The sequence below is a fragment of the Halichoerus grypus genome, chromosome 8 (genome assembly GCF_964656455.1).
Source record: "Halichoerus grypus chromosome 8, mHalGry1.hap1.1, whole genome shotgun sequence".
Classification (NCBI taxonomy): domain Eukaryota; kingdom Metazoa; phylum Chordata; class Mammalia; order Carnivora; family Phocidae; genus Halichoerus; species Halichoerus grypus.
In genome coordinates this window covers 67,614,498-67,631,210 of record NC_135719.1, presented here as the reverse complement: position 1 = coordinate 67,631,210, position 16,713 = coordinate 67,614,498, and the positions used below count along the sequence as shown (strand labels likewise).

Here is a 16,713-nt window from a genome sequence, read left to right as displayed (position 1 = left end):
AGATGTGTAAGTGGAAAATGCTTTATGAACTGGAAATGGCAGATGGGGAGGAGACTCTTACTCTCATAATTTCAAAGTCTGCCTTTCTTTCCCTACCGACCTCTTCTCTCCTCTCCTTTCTCTTTCATAGTCCTCCGTCTGTACTGTCTTATGTGGCTTAAAATTTATCCCTGACTCGAGACACCTGGCTGGCTCTACTGGTAGAGCATGCAGTTCAGTCTCAGGGGTATGAGTTCTAGCCCCACAGTGGGGATGGAGCCTACTTAAATCCGCTGGTTATGCATCTGACTCTTGGTTTCGGCTCAGGTTGTGATCTCGTGGGTTGTGGGATTGAGCCCTGCTTGGGGCTCCTCCATCAGCAGGGAGTCTGCTTGAAAGATTCTCTCCCTCTGCCCCTCCTCCCCACTGGTGCACACTTTCTCTCACTCTCTCAAAATAAATAAATAAATCTTAAAAAAAATTATCACTCACTCAACATGCTCTTTGTGGGTTGATGGAAAGCACTGCTGTACATCTTCCCCATTCTAGGAACTAGGCAGACTGAGCAGCCCCCATCTGAAACATCGGTTGCTATGGTAGAATGAGAGAGTGGTGAATTGTGCTCCTTATAATTTCTAATATCTGGAAGTGATTCATGTCATTTTGCTCATATTTCATTGCCCCTCCCTCAACCCAGCTTCAAAGAAATCAGGACAGATGATCTAGTGCCTAGGATGAGAACTAGAAATATTTGCCAACAACTAATGATAACTAAAGGCCTTGATTATTAATTCATTCTAACATAAACCTGACCTAGGATTTCACATTCTGGAAACTTAAAGTTTGTGAACTTCAGGGGCACCTGGCTGGCTCAGTAAGTAAAGCATGCAACTCTTGATCTCGGGGTTGTGAGTTTGAGCCCCATGTCGCATATAGAGTTTACTTAAAAAAAAATTAAAGTTTGTGAACTTCAGACTTGTATATTCTTGGGAGAATATATCAAAAAGAAATTAGGGGGTGCCTGGGTGGCTCAGTCGTTAAGCATCTGCCTTCGGCTCAGGTCATGATCCCAGGATCCTGGGATCGAGCCCCACATCGGGCTCCCTGCTCCGCGGGAAGCCTGCTTCTCCCTCTCCCATTCCCCCTGCTTGTGTTCACTCTCTCGCTGTGTCTCTCTCTGTCAAATAAATAAATAAAATCTTTAAAAAAATAAAAATAAAAAATAAAAATAAAAATAAAAATAAAAAAGACATTAGGGCGCGCCTGGGTGGCTCAGTCGTTAAGCATCTGCCTTTGGCTCAGGTCATGATCCCAGGGTCCTGGGATCCAGTCCTGCATTGGGCTCCCTGCTCAGCGGGAAGCCTGCTTCTCCCTCTCCCACTCCCCCTGCTTGTGTTCCCTCTTTTGCTGTGTCTCTGTCTGTCAGATAAATAAAATCTTAAAAAAAAAAAAAAAAAGACATTAGAACTGCTGAATGGATTATACTTGTTTTTCAACTTCACCTGGACCACTTATCCTTTCCTTCCTTTCCAGCAGCCCTGTTCATTCTTTACTACCTATCCAGCTAAGATTCCATGGTCTGTTGTTTCAGTTTAGTTTCTTGCCATTATTCTCTCTTTTACATGTCTATTTCAAGCATAGCTGGAGAAAAGCATGTAACCAGACGGGTACTTGTAGAAATTTATGATCAGCTGCCCCAACGGGGTTTTCAACAGCCCTTACAAATTACAGTACTCTCTAGACAACATATCTATTCCAACAGCTTTCAAACTTCTCCCTTCTTCAAGCCTTCCCCACCGCCTTTCCCCCATTTACATTCCTCTTCCCCTTCCTCCAGCCTAACAGGTGATTTTGTCTCCCTTTTGACCAAGAATTGGACATGAACTAATATAATTTTTATTACCAAATCTATAGGCATACCTACTTCTCTAACCATATGTCTTCCCTCCTTGTTGGAATAAAAAAAAAGTTCCTACTTTCTCCACGACCAGACTCTGTACCTGTTTTCTGGATCTAATTTCCTCCACCTTTTCAAAGACCTTGTACTATTATTAACCCAGTCTCCTTCTTTTTTTTTTTTTAAAGATTTTATTTATTTATTTGAGAGAGAGAGAGAGTGAGAGAGAGAGCGCAAGAGGGGGTAGGGTTAGAGGGAGAAGCAGACTCCCCGCTGAGCAGGGAGCCCGATGTGGGACTCGATCCCGGGACTCCGGGATCATGACCTGAGCCGAAGGCAGTCGCTTAACCAACTGAGCCACCCAGGCGCCCAACCCAGTCTCCTTCTTATATTCAACCTGTCTCTACTTGCTCCTCAGCACTTAAAAAATGCTTGCATCTTTTCTTCCTTTCCCAGTTACATTTCTTGAAAAGAGAATTGCCTTTGTTCACATTTGGATTTTCTCTTCTACTCCTGATATCTCAGCATCTTTTCACCCAGCTGTCTGTGCTCTTGGCTTCCATGACACCAGACTCTCTTGTTTTTCTTCTCTCAGTTCTTCTTAGTCTTCTTTGCTGGCTTTGCCTCTATTCATCATTAAGTGTTATAGTTCATGGTTTTCTTTTTTTTTTTTAAGATTTTATTTATCTATGTGAGAGAGAGCATATGAGCAGGGGCAGAGGAAGAGGGAGAAGCAGGCTCCCTTGCTGAGCAAGGAGCCCGGTGTGGGGCTTGATCCCATAACCCTGGGATCATGACCTGAGCCTAAGGCAGACGCTTAACTGACTGAGCCACCCAGGCGCCCCATGAAGTTTAATTACCTACCTGATCTAGTATACGCACAGTGTCATGAGCACAGACTCTTGTGTAGGACTGCTTGGGAGAATATCCAGAATCTACTGTAGGCATATGAAATAGAGTACGGTTTCCTCATCTGTAAAATGTAAAGCCCACCTCATAGGATGGTTGTAGGAATTAAATGCAGTGATACTTGTAAAACACTTAGCACAAGACCTAACACAAAATAAACATTAAGAAAACCATTTAATACCCATCAGTTAGTATTAATATCCCATTTTGATCCAGCTGGTGTAGGTGCCAGCCAGACATGAGTAACCACTAAACCTGGCTGATTATCAGAATCACTTGAACTTTTAAAAAAAGATTTCTGGGCCCATCCCCAGACTACTAAATCACACCGGAGTGGGGTGGAGGAGGCAAGAATATGTTTTTCTTAGAGCTCCCTAGGTGATTCTGAGCATGATCCAGGTTTAGCAGTTATATTACAGAAGATAGAATTGTCTCTAAAAATCATCTGAGTATGAGATATAATAAGGAAAAATGTTTCTGGTGTGGAGAAAAAGGAGCCAGAAATGACATCTGTAAAAAGCCAATTATGTATAACCTTTGGGATCAATGGTCAAAGTTGTGCTGATTGCCCAAGAACAGGTCATAATGAAAGTGAAGCATGCACAGCTGAGCCATTTTCAAGGTCCCAGAATGAAAAGAGAAGCAGAGCAACTGAGCTGGTAACAGCTGCCAAAATTAATTCAAAGTAGCCATGTGGGATGGGGAAAGCATTAAAAGAGCTTCAGAAAGAGGTGGTAAAAATATAAAGATTAAGTTTTAGGTATTGAAGGAAGAAAGATGAGAGGAAAATAGATGAAATAGCTGGGGATGAGCGAGAAATGCTATAGGAGAATATCAGGAGAAGATAATTGTTACTAAAGAAAGATAAAGAACATGTGTCTTGGAAGAGAGGAAAAAGGTCTCAGGAATGATAGGAAACACATTTTAAGAGATTAACATGGAAAAGGCCAAAGACAGCATGGATAATCAGCCAATTATAGATGGACTCCAAATCCCAGAGAAACAAGCATTGCAGAAGGGGAGAGGGAAAGTAAAGCCTAAGGCAATGAAGTTGATAACAAGGGGAAATAAATGAGGGGGTTTAGAAGAAGTCTTGAAGGATAATTAGAATTATACAAATATGAATAAAATACAATTTAAGGTAGAAAAATACGTAGTACAAAGAGAATGGAGCATGAAAATCTAGGGAGTCATTCAGCAAACGTTTGCTGAGATGGATACACAGTGATGAGTGAGAGACACAGTGCCTGTTCTCATGGAATTCTCATTTCTGATAAACCTTGGGAGTAGAAGAGAAACAAGGTGACATTCTTACTGGAAATAGGACTGTGTGTGATAAAAGAATGTTTTCTTTTTGACAGGACTGAATATGAGGCTCTTCCCACTAGACTTGAGTCAGGCAAGGCATTTTGAGCATTGTGGGTTTTTGAAGGATATGTTGGGATTTGGGTTGGAATCTATCTGACCACAGATGTAAATTAAGCGAAGGGATGGGGCTACGTTTGTGTGTACATGTGCGTCTGTGTGTGCGTGTCTATCTAACACACACCCCTCATCCCCAAAGAAATTTGAAAGAGAAATTATTTGATATCTTTCTTGCATATTGTGAAAAGGGTATTTTGGCAAAAGTCGGAAAGTGACCAAAAGGGACGTGTAAAGCCGGACAATAAGAATCCTTTCATAAAATAAGGATTAAATAATACTTCTTAGAGTTTATGTACTGTTACCTGTCTGGAATATACTTAGAAAAAAAAAAGTATTCCTATAGCATTGCCAGTTCCAACAGAGTTTTTGTGGTAAAATGAAATATCTTTTTTCCAATCATGAAATAGTGAGAACTCAAATTAGTTTCCAAACAACTGGGAAGTTTTGTCAGAGTCATTTAGAAGATAAGCAAATTCATGTTAGAACACAAGAAAATTAAAACTATGAGGAGGAATAATCATAAGGTAAGGCAAGCTTCCTTTTGAAGGTGATGAGATGGTGGAAGTATTAAAGGAATTGAAGGCTCTCAGAGGAAGGGTTAAAGCCAAAGGACTTAAAGAACTAAAGAGACCTATCTCTATGCAGAAATGATTAATGAAAAGCTTAAAAGGAAAGGAAAACAAAGTTGAAGAAATTAGTGCAAATAAAAAAAAAATCAGAAACCAAATGGGAAAAGTCTTCATAAACAGACTCAAGATGGTAGAAAATGTAAGATTAAAGCCAAAATTAAGTCATTGCTTTATATTCTTAGATTTTGCCAGAATACAAAGGAGTGTCATGATAGCTAAAAACACATTCAGATTTCCTTGAAAGGATAATATTGAATGTTAGAAGGATTCTTTATGAAACCATTTTAGGAGCTAGATAAGAATTGGAGGGGGACGGTGAGGTGTATATATGGAGAGAAGAGGGATCAGATGCCTGTGATATTGCAACGTCAAAAAGATGAACAGATAGTTTAGTAGCAGACATCTAGATTCTGAAAGTGAGCAATATAGTAAAATTGTTGTAGAGGGAAGAGAACTTCTGGGTTTAATGATCTACCAGCTGGGCTCTGTGAGATCTTTGAGCAAATCCTTGGCACCTCAGTTCAAAGGCATATGGAAGGTGAGATAACTTGCAGAATGAAACTAGTGTTAATAGGAAGTGAGAGAAATTGGGAACTGTTACTTGCCGATAATACTAAATACTAAATATAAGATTATTGTGAGACTCCTGTGCGAAAGATTGACAGGAATAATAGAGAACATGAGATGCCAAGGGAATGCCATAAGGGGGGGTCTGAGAAGCTAACTGAAAAATTCTTACATGGCAAAGGAATGGGGTGGAAAATAAATTCATTATGCTGGATTAAGAAAAGGCTTTTATTTAGACAAGCTATGATTTTCTCTTTAATACCATGTAAAATATATTGTTCCAGAGCAGCTTTTGAAATGTGAGGACTTTATGTATGAGCCATTGGGATCAGCATCTCCATTCTCAATAAAGAAGATTGAAGAGAAAATTAAAGTGATAAGAATAAAGCAGTACTGCTCATATAATCCTGTACTATTTTTGTGGTCTGTAGATTGAATTTCCCTTCCTCCATTAAAAAAATTGTTAAGACTATAAGGATACAAAAGAGACAGTTCAGGGAAGCTGAGGCCACTCATAGCCTAGTATTCAAGAACAGCATCTCTAGCAATTTAAAAAGCAAGTTTAAAATAGAGTGTGGAGAAGTTGGAATAACATCATAAAAATGGATAAAAAACAAAGTAATGCTAACTTGTTGAAAACAAGAAAAAAGATGGTTATGTTCTTTGGAGGGGCAAAAAATGCAAAAAAAAATTGGATCATGAAAATAAAGGAAGTGGGAAAGAATGTAACATAGGCTAATTACAAATGATTGGAGAGCAGTTCTTAGTGATCAACTGATCACATGGCAACTGGTGTCAGTTTCTCCTGCTGCCTCTGCAGCTTTCCATCAATGATCTCATTCCCTTGGCTTTAATTGTCATTCATATGCTAATGAATCTCAATTCATCGGTCCCCAAGCTCCAGACCTCTTCCAGATCTCTTCTTGGGTGTGTCACAAGTGCCTCATATTCAACAGGTTCAAATCTGAAAAAATCATCCCCCCACTTCTCCCTCCCACCCCAAGTCTATTTTTCCTGCTTCCCTGTTGGGGAGTAGTACTGCAACCTTACTCATCTAGTTTCCTACTTTAGAAATCTAACCATCATCTTTGATGTTTCTTCTTTTACCCTCTATCTACTCAGTCAGCAAGATTATTCATTCTTCCTCTTTCATATTTCCCAAATATATTTATTTCTCTGTTCTCATTCTATTAGTTTAGACCAGAGGTTGGCATATTGTAAATATGTTAGGCTTTGCAGGCCATATAGTCTTTGTCACAATCACTGTAGCTCCATAACAGGCAGAGACGACATGTAAATGAATGGGTCTGGCCGTTTCCCATAAAACTTTATTTATAGACACTGAAATTTGCATTTCATTTAATTCACAAAATATTATTCTTCTTTTGATTTCCCAACCATTTAAAAATGTATAAACCATCCTTAGTTTGTCATCCCTACCAAAACAGGAAGCAGGCCAGATTTGGCTCACAGGCCATAGTGTGCCCACCCCTGGCTTAGACCATCATTTTCTCACCTGAGATGCAGCAGTAGTCTCCTGTTCTCCTGCCCGGTCTCCCTCTCTCTCATCTTGTCCCTCTGGTCCACTCATCACACTGAAGCCAGGTTGCCAATTGGATCTCTTACCCTTGCTTGAAGTCCTTGAAAGGTTGACCATAGCCGTTGGAATGTATCCACATTTTTTGGCAAGACCCTTCATAATGTGGACCTTGCTTACCTTTCTATCCATATTTCTTGCCACTTCTTTCTCTCTGTTCCAGCTGCTTAGAACTGCTTGAAGTTTTTGAAATGTGTATTATTTTTCACTTCTAAGGGTTTTTTTTGTTTTTTTTTTTAAAGATTTTATTTATTTGACAGAGAGAGAGAGACAGCCAGAGAGGGAACACAAGCAGGGGGAGTGGGAGAGGGAGAAGTAGGCTTCCGTGGAGCAGGCAGCCCGATGATGCGGGGCTTGATCCCAGGACCCCAGAATCATGACCTGAGCCCAAGGCAGACGCTTAACGACTGAGCTACCCAGGTGCCCCTCACTTCTAAGTTTTGACACATGCCTTGAATATCTTTCCTCCTTACCCTCTGCCTACTTCCACCTGGCAAAACACTACTTTTCCTACTGGACATATTTTAGCTATCATCTCCAGAAGCCACCCCTCACTCCCCTAAGGCATTTCATCCTCTTAAGGATTTAAGTGCTTCTACTAAATTCTCCTGTCATATCTGTGGGACCTAATAATAGCATTTATTTTACTGTATTGTAATTGACTAGTTACTTGACTGCCTCTCCTAAATAATAAACTCCTTGAGTGTCTAGAGTTTGTCCATTATTCTATCCCCAGTTTCATATCCGGTCCCTGTAATACCCTTGGCATTTTCATTTCTATTTTTTTGCATTAAAAATTTGAGATATTATTCATATATCATAAAACTTAACCTTTTAAGGTGTACAGTTCAGTTTTTTTTTTTCAGTTCAGTTTGTTTTTTAGTATATTCACAGTACTATGCAGCCATCATCACTAATTTCAGAACATTTTCATCACCACAAGAAGAAACCCTATGTCCTTTTGTGACTGGCTTCTTTTACTTAGCATATATAATGTTTTCAAGGCTCATCCATACTGTAGCACGTACCAGTACTTCATTCCTTTTTATGACTGAATATCTACATCATATTTTAAACTTCATTCTTCAAAGCCACCAGGATTCTAGGGGAAAAGGAAGTGGGACCCCTAGATTCCCACTTGTGCTTCAACTAGAACAGGTATGCTTTCATTCGTTATTTGTTATGGATAAGCTTTCATATGAAATTTGAAAGTCACTGGCTCTCTGTTTGAAGAATAGATTCTTCTTAGGGCTGAAGGGCACTCCATGGACTTATCTCAAACCTTCTTTCCCACTGTTTTTTGCCCTGTATTATGTGCTATAACCAAACAGTATTTTGATCAGGTCTTCATATGTGCCTCATGTCTTTCTTGCCTCTCTAACTTTTCTTATGCCATACCCTCTATCTAAAATGTCCTTTTCTACCGATTTACAATTTTACCTAGCCTTCAATGCCTAATTCAGATAAAATCCCTTCCATAAAGTTTTCCCTGATTACATCAGCTAAGAATCATCTCTGAATTCTTACAGTAATTATACTGCTTTAGGTGCTGCTTTGCCTACTGATTCCTTGAGGCTGCTCTCATGTTTTCCAATTGTTTTATATTCTCCCATCCAGTATCTGTGTGGTAATTTTTTTTAAATGTAAATGAAAGTGGCATGGCCACTTTTGAAAAGGAACAGCCTCACTCTTGGGCATTTATCTCAGAGAAATGAAAATTAATGTTCATGTAAAAATCTGAACATAATTTTTCATAGCCCCTGTATTTGTACTATCTAAAAAGTAGAAACCACAAAAATGTTACACAATAGTTGAATGCTTTAAACAAATGGTAGTACATTCATATCCTGGAATACTACTCAGCAATAAAAAGGAATGGACTATTGATATATGCAACAATTATGTGTTATGCTGAGTAAAAACATCTTAAAAGGTCACACGTTATATGATTCCGTTTATATAACATGCTTGAATGACAAAGTTGCAGAGATGGAGGACAAATTAGTAGTTACAAGGGATTAGAAATGGTGTGAGGAAGGAGGATAGATTTGACTATAAAGGACAGTATGAGGGACATCTTTGTGATGATAGAGTATTCTGTATCTTGGTTTTGGTGGTGGTTACATAAATCTATACATATGACAAAATGACATACAATTATACTTACATGTTGTACCAATGTCAGATTCCTGGTTTAGATGTTATTCCATAGTTCTATAGGATGTACCCACTGGGGGAATTGTGTGAAGGGTACATGGGACTTCTGTGCTATCTTTTCAATTTTTTACAAATCTATAATTATTTCAAACTAAGAATTTTAAAACTTTCTCTTCAGAGATTGAGGAGGTATTTATCATAATCAGTTTGGTACTCATGGTGCTGCTTCAGTTCAATATGATCTGTCTATGCTTTCAAAGTAAAGTTACTCTTGAGGTTGACAAGAGAACCTGTTTGTAGAGATATTTTAGTTGCATTTAACAATTGGGTGAAACCTCTTGAAGCAAAAACTGGTACAGTAGTTCTTTGTGGATGAATCCTAGCTCTCCAAGGCCTTATTTTATTTTTTAAATTAAGTGCTAAGCCTGGGGTGCCTGACTGCTCAGTCGATGAAGTTTGCGACTCTTGATCTCAGGGTTGTGAGTTGGAACCCCATGTTGGGTGTAGAGATTACTTAAAAAAAAAAAAAGATTTAAATTAAGTGCTAAGCCTTAATTTGAGTCATATTTTGGTATACTTCTAAGTTCTTATTGTTCTTGTATACTGGCTCTTGAAGGGCAGTGACCACAACAGGTCCTGTGTAGTATCTGTCATCCTGTGGGAGCTTAATGCATCAGTTACTTTTGATTTGCCATTAACTGATTCAAACAATTAATTCTTTTCTTAATATAGAGTTAGTAAGAGGTCTCTTCTGGTAAGATTTTGAAAAAAGATCTCATTAAGCAATATTTAACTCAAACTTTTAAATGTTTAAAAGTTATTAGACTATATATTAAGTAAAATGAATATTCTTTTGCAAATTTAAAATGAGTATTACAAAATCAGAATTTATCTCTAATTCTTTTTGGAAAAGGACAGGTTTGTATAAGTTAAGGATTTTTCTTTTGCATTTATGATCAAGCTCAAAGTAAATATGAGCAAAAAAAAGGAAATATGAGTAAAACTGCATATTCTGTAGTAAAATGAAACTTAATTTTTTTTCAGGTTAAACTACAGAGCAACATATCATATCAGATGGCAGATATACATCATTTAAAGGGTAAGAAACTTAATTACAGATTAAAGATAAATAAAGGTCACTAAATGTCTAAAATCCTCAAGAATCAAATAGCTAAATGAAATAAAATTTTTTGAACAAAGCTCCTCTGATGGCAAGACATTTGTCCTTTTAAGATAGAATAAAAAATTGTAATGTTGCTTTATATATATATATAATAAATGCAAGTTAAAATTTGCATTTAAATCTTGTGTGGTAGACTGATTTCATGCAATGAAATGTTAAAAGACGCATCAAAGAAAATTGAGCTGTAGCTTCAGAAGCTATCAAATTTCTAGGGAAAAGGTAAGGGATAATCCCTCTGTACTGTGTCCAATTGCTAAAATAATCCATTCAGGTCTAGGGAAGCTTTGGACAGGTCCTCCATGCTTAATGTTTTAGATACACTGGGAATAGAAACTTAGAATAGAAAGAAAACTTGGAAAGAAGCCAGAAAGAAACCTGGAGCTATATGTTCCCCCCCTTAGATGAAGTAATAGATGACTAAAGCTTTTATAAAAAATAATAATAGTTAAGGAGAATAAACTCTATACTTTCCTTAACATTACTTCACACCATCACCAGCCTTTGGAATTTGGGGTCTGAAGAGCAACCCCCTTCTCCCTCCCACCCTTTAGTTACAACATTGTATTATTTTAAAACTTTGTAATAGTGACTCTAAGTTTTTGTATGTGGGTAATAAATGCTTTGTAATTTCATAAATATATCTTTATTCTATAACCATTTTAACTCTCTTTAGGTAGAATTAGATGATACATATTTATTATCCTCTTGAAGAAGCCAACCTGAGCTAGCTTTGTAATTTATTGAAGTTTTGCTCTTCACCTAGCAAAACCATTATTTTTGTGTGTGTTGTAACTCGAAAATAGAAATTATTAATTTTTTACTATCTATGATTTAGAACAGCTTTGACTTTCTCTTAGAAATTTACTCCCTGGGTGGCCACATCTGTTTTTGTTGCATTTGTGTACATATTCTACTCTTTTTGACTCATAGGAGTACATTAGGATGACACAGAAGATGTCACTCTGTCAGTGCTGCTTCCTGCTGGCTATTTTTACAAATGATTCTGCTTGTCATCAAAGTATATTTCTATTAAGTAATCATAGATCAGTTGAATAAGAAGTCCAGTGGCTTCTGCTAGTCTATGCCAAAGAAAATGACAGCCTATGTTACTGAGTAAAAATCTTTATTGTATTGTGTGCATTGAAGTACATCTTGAGATATTTGGAAATTTTTTATGATAATCTTCAGTAAAAGAGGCTTTGATTTGAACTCATAACTGTACAACTTTTGGTTTAGTGCAGTTACTGAAGCTTGGACTCTTAAGATTGAATATCCTTTTAAAGGGACTTTTGCACTTTAGGAACTATTTCTACTGAAACAAACTTCAAATCAACTATAAAATCCAAATTGGACTATTTTCGTTGAAATTAATACTGGATATAATGGAATTCATACACACTAAGACTCTTTAAAAAACATTGTGGTAGTTAATATTTTATTTGGAAATGAAAGGAATGAGAGTTGGTTTTTAATCCCTGAGATAACAAAGTAACATTCTAGTATACACCAGTTTATTTTGAATAGCTCACCTTATTTTTATGCCTATTACTGAAAGGAAATTTGAAATAAAAATTTTCTAGAAGTAAATTTTTTTTTTTTGCTTTAAATGTTGGTCCTAGGCAACCCATTTTTTAACTGCATCCCTAATCTTTTGAAGTTAAATTGAAGGAGCATGGCCATGCCTTTCTGTAATATACCCTGGTGTTACTGCCAGAAGTAGAACATTCTGCACAATCAGCTGTGGACCTGATCTCATGTTAAGTTACTCTGAGAATCTTGCTATGGTGACCTGGAGTAGCCACAGTAGACACAGAGTATCTTTGGGTTCAAAATAAAACATGGGTGCCTGCCTGGCTCAGTTGGGTAGAGCATGCAACTCTCGATCTTGGGGTTGTGAGTTTGAGCCCCATGTTGGGTGGGAGCCTATTTTAAAAGTAAAATAAAATACACTACAAGAAAGAAGGTAGAATAAAGATATTTTAAAAAAATAAAAAATAAAGAAAACACATGGCTATCAGTTGAAGGTAAAATTGAGATACAGGAAAATTTTGTCTTTAGTTTTGCTCTCTGATCTATTTACTTTTCCCCTTTTCAGGTCTTTGTGTTGACTTACTCAAAGCACCAATGAGCTCCCTGCTTTATAATCCTTTCCCTGTATTCAAACAGGAAAGAATCTGATATTTTACATGGACTGGAACTCACTCATACTGATGTTTTATTTTTCCTTGTCAATTGTATTTTAAGCCTTTTATCTCCATTTAGAAATAAAACTACTTCTTTTTTTTTTTTTTAAGATTTTATTTACTTATTTGACAGAGAGAGATACAGAGAGAGAGGGAACACAAGCAGGGGGAGTGGGAGAGGGAGAAGCAGGCTTCCCGCAGAGCAGGGAGCCCGATGGGGGCTCGATCCCAGGATGCTGGGATCGTGACCTGAACCGAAGGTAGACGCTTAACGACTAAGCCACCCAGACGCCCCTAAAACTACTTCTTGATAAAGGAATTTCAAATGTTGTTAGTGAAAAACTTTGTGGGAAGGAGGAGAAGCCATCCCAAATCTTGAAATCATACTAAGCCTCAGGTTCATTCTGAAGATAAACTTAGCTACTTCAGTTATTTTATAATGTGGGAAAAAGAAGCCTACAGACCACCAGTTGAGGTACATTATCTAGTAGCTGCTTGCTGGTGCTTATTTTTTTTAATTGCAGTAACTTTTCAGTTCTAGAACCTTTCCTGCCTGAATACAGGTTCACTGAACTGGCTAAAATATCTGTAGGCTACAAGGCTTTTTGTCACTGCCTCTTGCTGAGATCTCAGTGTCTCTGTAGAATCAACAGCCATAGCTGAGGCCAGAGTTTCTGCTACCTCTAGTCCTCTATATCTTAGGAGATGGGGCCAGGGATCAAGTAATGTATTATTCAGGGATACTTGGTGTCAGATTTCTATTTTTGTCTGAGGTAGATATCAGAGATGAAAAACTATGGAGATCAACCATGTTTACATATTGGAGAATTAATAGAGTAAGAAGAAACTTAAAATGTGGCTTGACTAAACTTACTTCAGTTATTTTACAATGTGGGAAAAAGAAGCCTACAGACCACCAGTTGAGGTACATTATCTAGTAGCTGCTTGCTGGTGCTTATTTTTTTTAATTGCAGTAACTTTTCAGTTCTAGAACCTTTCCTGCCTGAATACAGGTTCACTGAACTGGCTAAAATATCAGAATGGAATGGTGATTACCAGGGGTTGGGAGTAGGGTGGGGAGAATGAGGAGATGTTGGTCAAAGTGTACAAACTCTCAGTTATAAAATGAATAAGTTTTGGGGATCTAATAAACAACATGGTGATTATAGTTAACAATACTGTATTAGGTACTTGAAAATTGCTGAGAGAGTAGATCTTCAACATTCTCACCACAAAAAGAAATGGTGATTATGTGAGACAGTGGCGGTGTTAGCTAGTGCTTCAGTGGAAGTCATTCACAGTAGGGAAGTGAATTAAATCAACATGTTGTACATCTTAAATTTATACAGTGTTATAGCTCAAAAATTTTTAAAATAAAAATATGTGGCTTGAATATGTAAACATGATTATCAACTACAAACATTTTATGTGAATCATTAACTTTTTACACCTGAGTATTATACTATACAATAACTATTGATATGCGCATTGTTAAATGTTTTATTTATACATTTCAGCAAATGTTCATCTGACCTTAAAATTTTTATTTGTTGTCATTGTCACAGTTATGATTCCACAATAAAATTTAGAAAGTAGAGAAAAAAATATGCTCAGAATCCTACCACTAAACATAATCACTGGTAGCACTTTGAAATATTTTTATTTTAGTCCAGTTTTTTACATGTATATAATTACATTATAAATATATTTTACCTCTGCTTTTTGAAAACTTATATCCCAAGCATTTTTGGAGTGCCCTTAAAGTAATAAGACTGATTTTAGAAGCCTTCCATGAAAAGTAGATGTTATAATATTGGTATATTATGGTTAGATATATTTAGTCTTTTTTTTTTTTTAAGATTTTATTTATTTATTTGACAGAGAGAGACACAGCGAGAGAGGGAACACAGCAGGGGGAGTGGGAGAGGGAGAAGCAAGCTTCCTGCTGAGCACGGAGCCCGATGCGGGGCTCGATCCCAGGACCCCGGGACCATGACCTGAGCCGAAGGCAGACGCTTAACGACTGAGCCACCCAGGCGCCCCTAGATATATTTAGTCTTAAGAAATGTTACTTATGCAGAAAAGACCTCTGTTGCCATTTATAAAAATTAAGACTTTCTTCCTACTTTTGCTTACTGCTAAAGCTGTTAGCTAATTTTCTTAATCCTCTTTTTCAGAAACTGACGTTTCTCTTCTCTGGCTGAATTTCTTTTATTTGTAGGGTCATGTGAAGAGGGAGCAACTCTAGAAAATGTGGGGTGGGTGATTGTGGATTAAATGTGAACAAAAGAGCATCTGGGGTGCCTGTGTGGCTCAGTCGGTTAAGCTTCTGACTCCTGATTTTACTTGGGTTATGATCTCAGAGTTGTGAGATCAAGCCTGGCCCTGGCTCCTGCTCTGCACTGGGCATGGAGCCTACTTAAGATTCTCTTTCCCTCTCCTTCTGCCCCTCCCCGCCCTCTCCCTCTCTGGGGGGAAAAAAAGGTACATCTGGCCCCACGTTTCATCTACTCTTCAGCTTGGAAGTTCATGTTGTTCATTACAACTAAAACTTCAAGCTCTTGTCCAGAAATTATGAGCTTTGAAAATATAATTATAGTATATGTGGTCCTAGCATTAGCAGCAGAACTAGAAATGAGATCCAAAGTGATTGCACTTAACTTGGGAGTCAAATGTTATTAAAATGAAAAAGAAACCTTGAATTCTGTATCCATAGCCAACACCTCTAAAAAATATGATTCCCCACTCCCCTTTTATAAAGCAGATAGGTTTAAAGAGTTAAGTAGGGTTTTTTGGTTTTTGTCTTTTGTCTTTTTTTGGTACTGTTTCCACAGTTAGTATATACCTACATAATATGAAAAAATGTATAATTTTTTAATATTTCTGATTGATGTCAAAGCCACTGAGGCTGTCTTTTTTTAAAAATTTATTTGAGAGAGAGAGAGAGAGAAAACGTGTGCACGCAAGCAGGGGGAGGGTCAGAGGGAGAGAGGGAATCCCAAGCCAACTCCCCGCTGAATTCGGAGCCCAGTGTGGGGCTTGATCCCACAACCCATGAGGTCATGACCTGAGCTGAAACCAAGAGTTGGAAGCCCAACCAACTGAGCCACTCAGGTGCCCCAAGGCTATCTTGTTTTTAAAATAAATTTTATTGCTGGGGCGCCTGGGCGGTTCAGTCTGTTAAGCATCCGACTCTTGGTTTTGGCTCAGGTCATGATCTCAGGGTCATGAGATGGAGCCCCCCCCCGTTGGGCTCCTTCTCAGTTCAGAGTCTGCCTGAGATTCTCTCCCTCTCCCTTTGCCCCTCCCCCTGCTCACTCACTTTCCCCCACCTCAAATAAATAAATAAATCTTTAAAAAAATTTTTATTGCCCATGCGTTATAAAAGGCAATTAAATGTACTAATTATATAATTTAACTGCCTGAGAGTTTGAGTAAAGAAATTGAGACGTGTATATAAATTTTAAAAATCCCATAACTTCTTGATAAGAAGTATTAGAATGAGTAAACTTTATTCCTTTGATTCTTACCTTGTGTGGATAGAGCAACTTGCTGAACTTCGTCAGGAGTTTCTTCGACAAGAAGACCAGCTTCAGGACTATAGGAAGAACACTACTTACCTTGTGAAGAGGTTAGAATATGAGAGGTGAGATGCTATATGCAACAAATAGCTATGAATCTGGAATATTTGTCCAACTTTTGGACCATTTATTTCTTCCTTTCTGGTTTCTGTTTTTCTTTTCTTCTTTCATTTCCTTAGGTCTTTTAAATTCCTTTTCTGTTGTCTTTCTGTGCCTCTTTGAGATCCACACTCTTTTATTGTGATATGTTAAACGCCATTAAAATATCTTTTACAAGATATGTGTAGTCTGCCCATGTAGAAGAGTTCATTGTGAGCCAGAAAATCGTTCAAGGCCTGAGTTTCATTGCATTAGATGTGCAAAGACTAACAGGAGAATCTGTGGTTCTCTATGAGGGGCATCCAGAAGACGAAGCCAACACTGGGAGGTGTCCCCAGAACAGCTGAGGGACTGAGTGCGAGCTGCTGCTTCTGCTCTGCATTCTTGCGTACACCTCTACACTCAGTTGGTGAGGAGGTCGGGGAACCTCTTTCTGGCAATCGCTCTTTAAAAACCTTTCTTCTGTCTTTAATCAGTTTTATAATGAAAGGTTTTTTTTAGGTCTGC

General features: G+C 37.9%; 1 protein-coding gene across 2 annotated transcripts in view; it reads left to right on the top strand.

The window, feature by feature from the left end:
* Window positions 1–16,713, top strand: part of GOLM2 (golgi membrane protein 2) — a 113,231-nt gene that overhangs the window by 23,930 nt on the left and 72,588 nt on the right. For both annotated transcript variants that reach the window (XM_078079423.1, XM_078079424.1), the window contains exons 2-3: window positions 10,205–10,259; window positions 16,070–16,172. In XM_078079423.1, coding sequence (XP_077935549.1) covers window positions 10,205–10,259; window positions 16,070–16,172 — 158 coding nt within the window. The remainder of the gene's footprint in view (window positions 1–10,204; window positions 10,260–16,069; window positions 16,173–16,713) is intronic.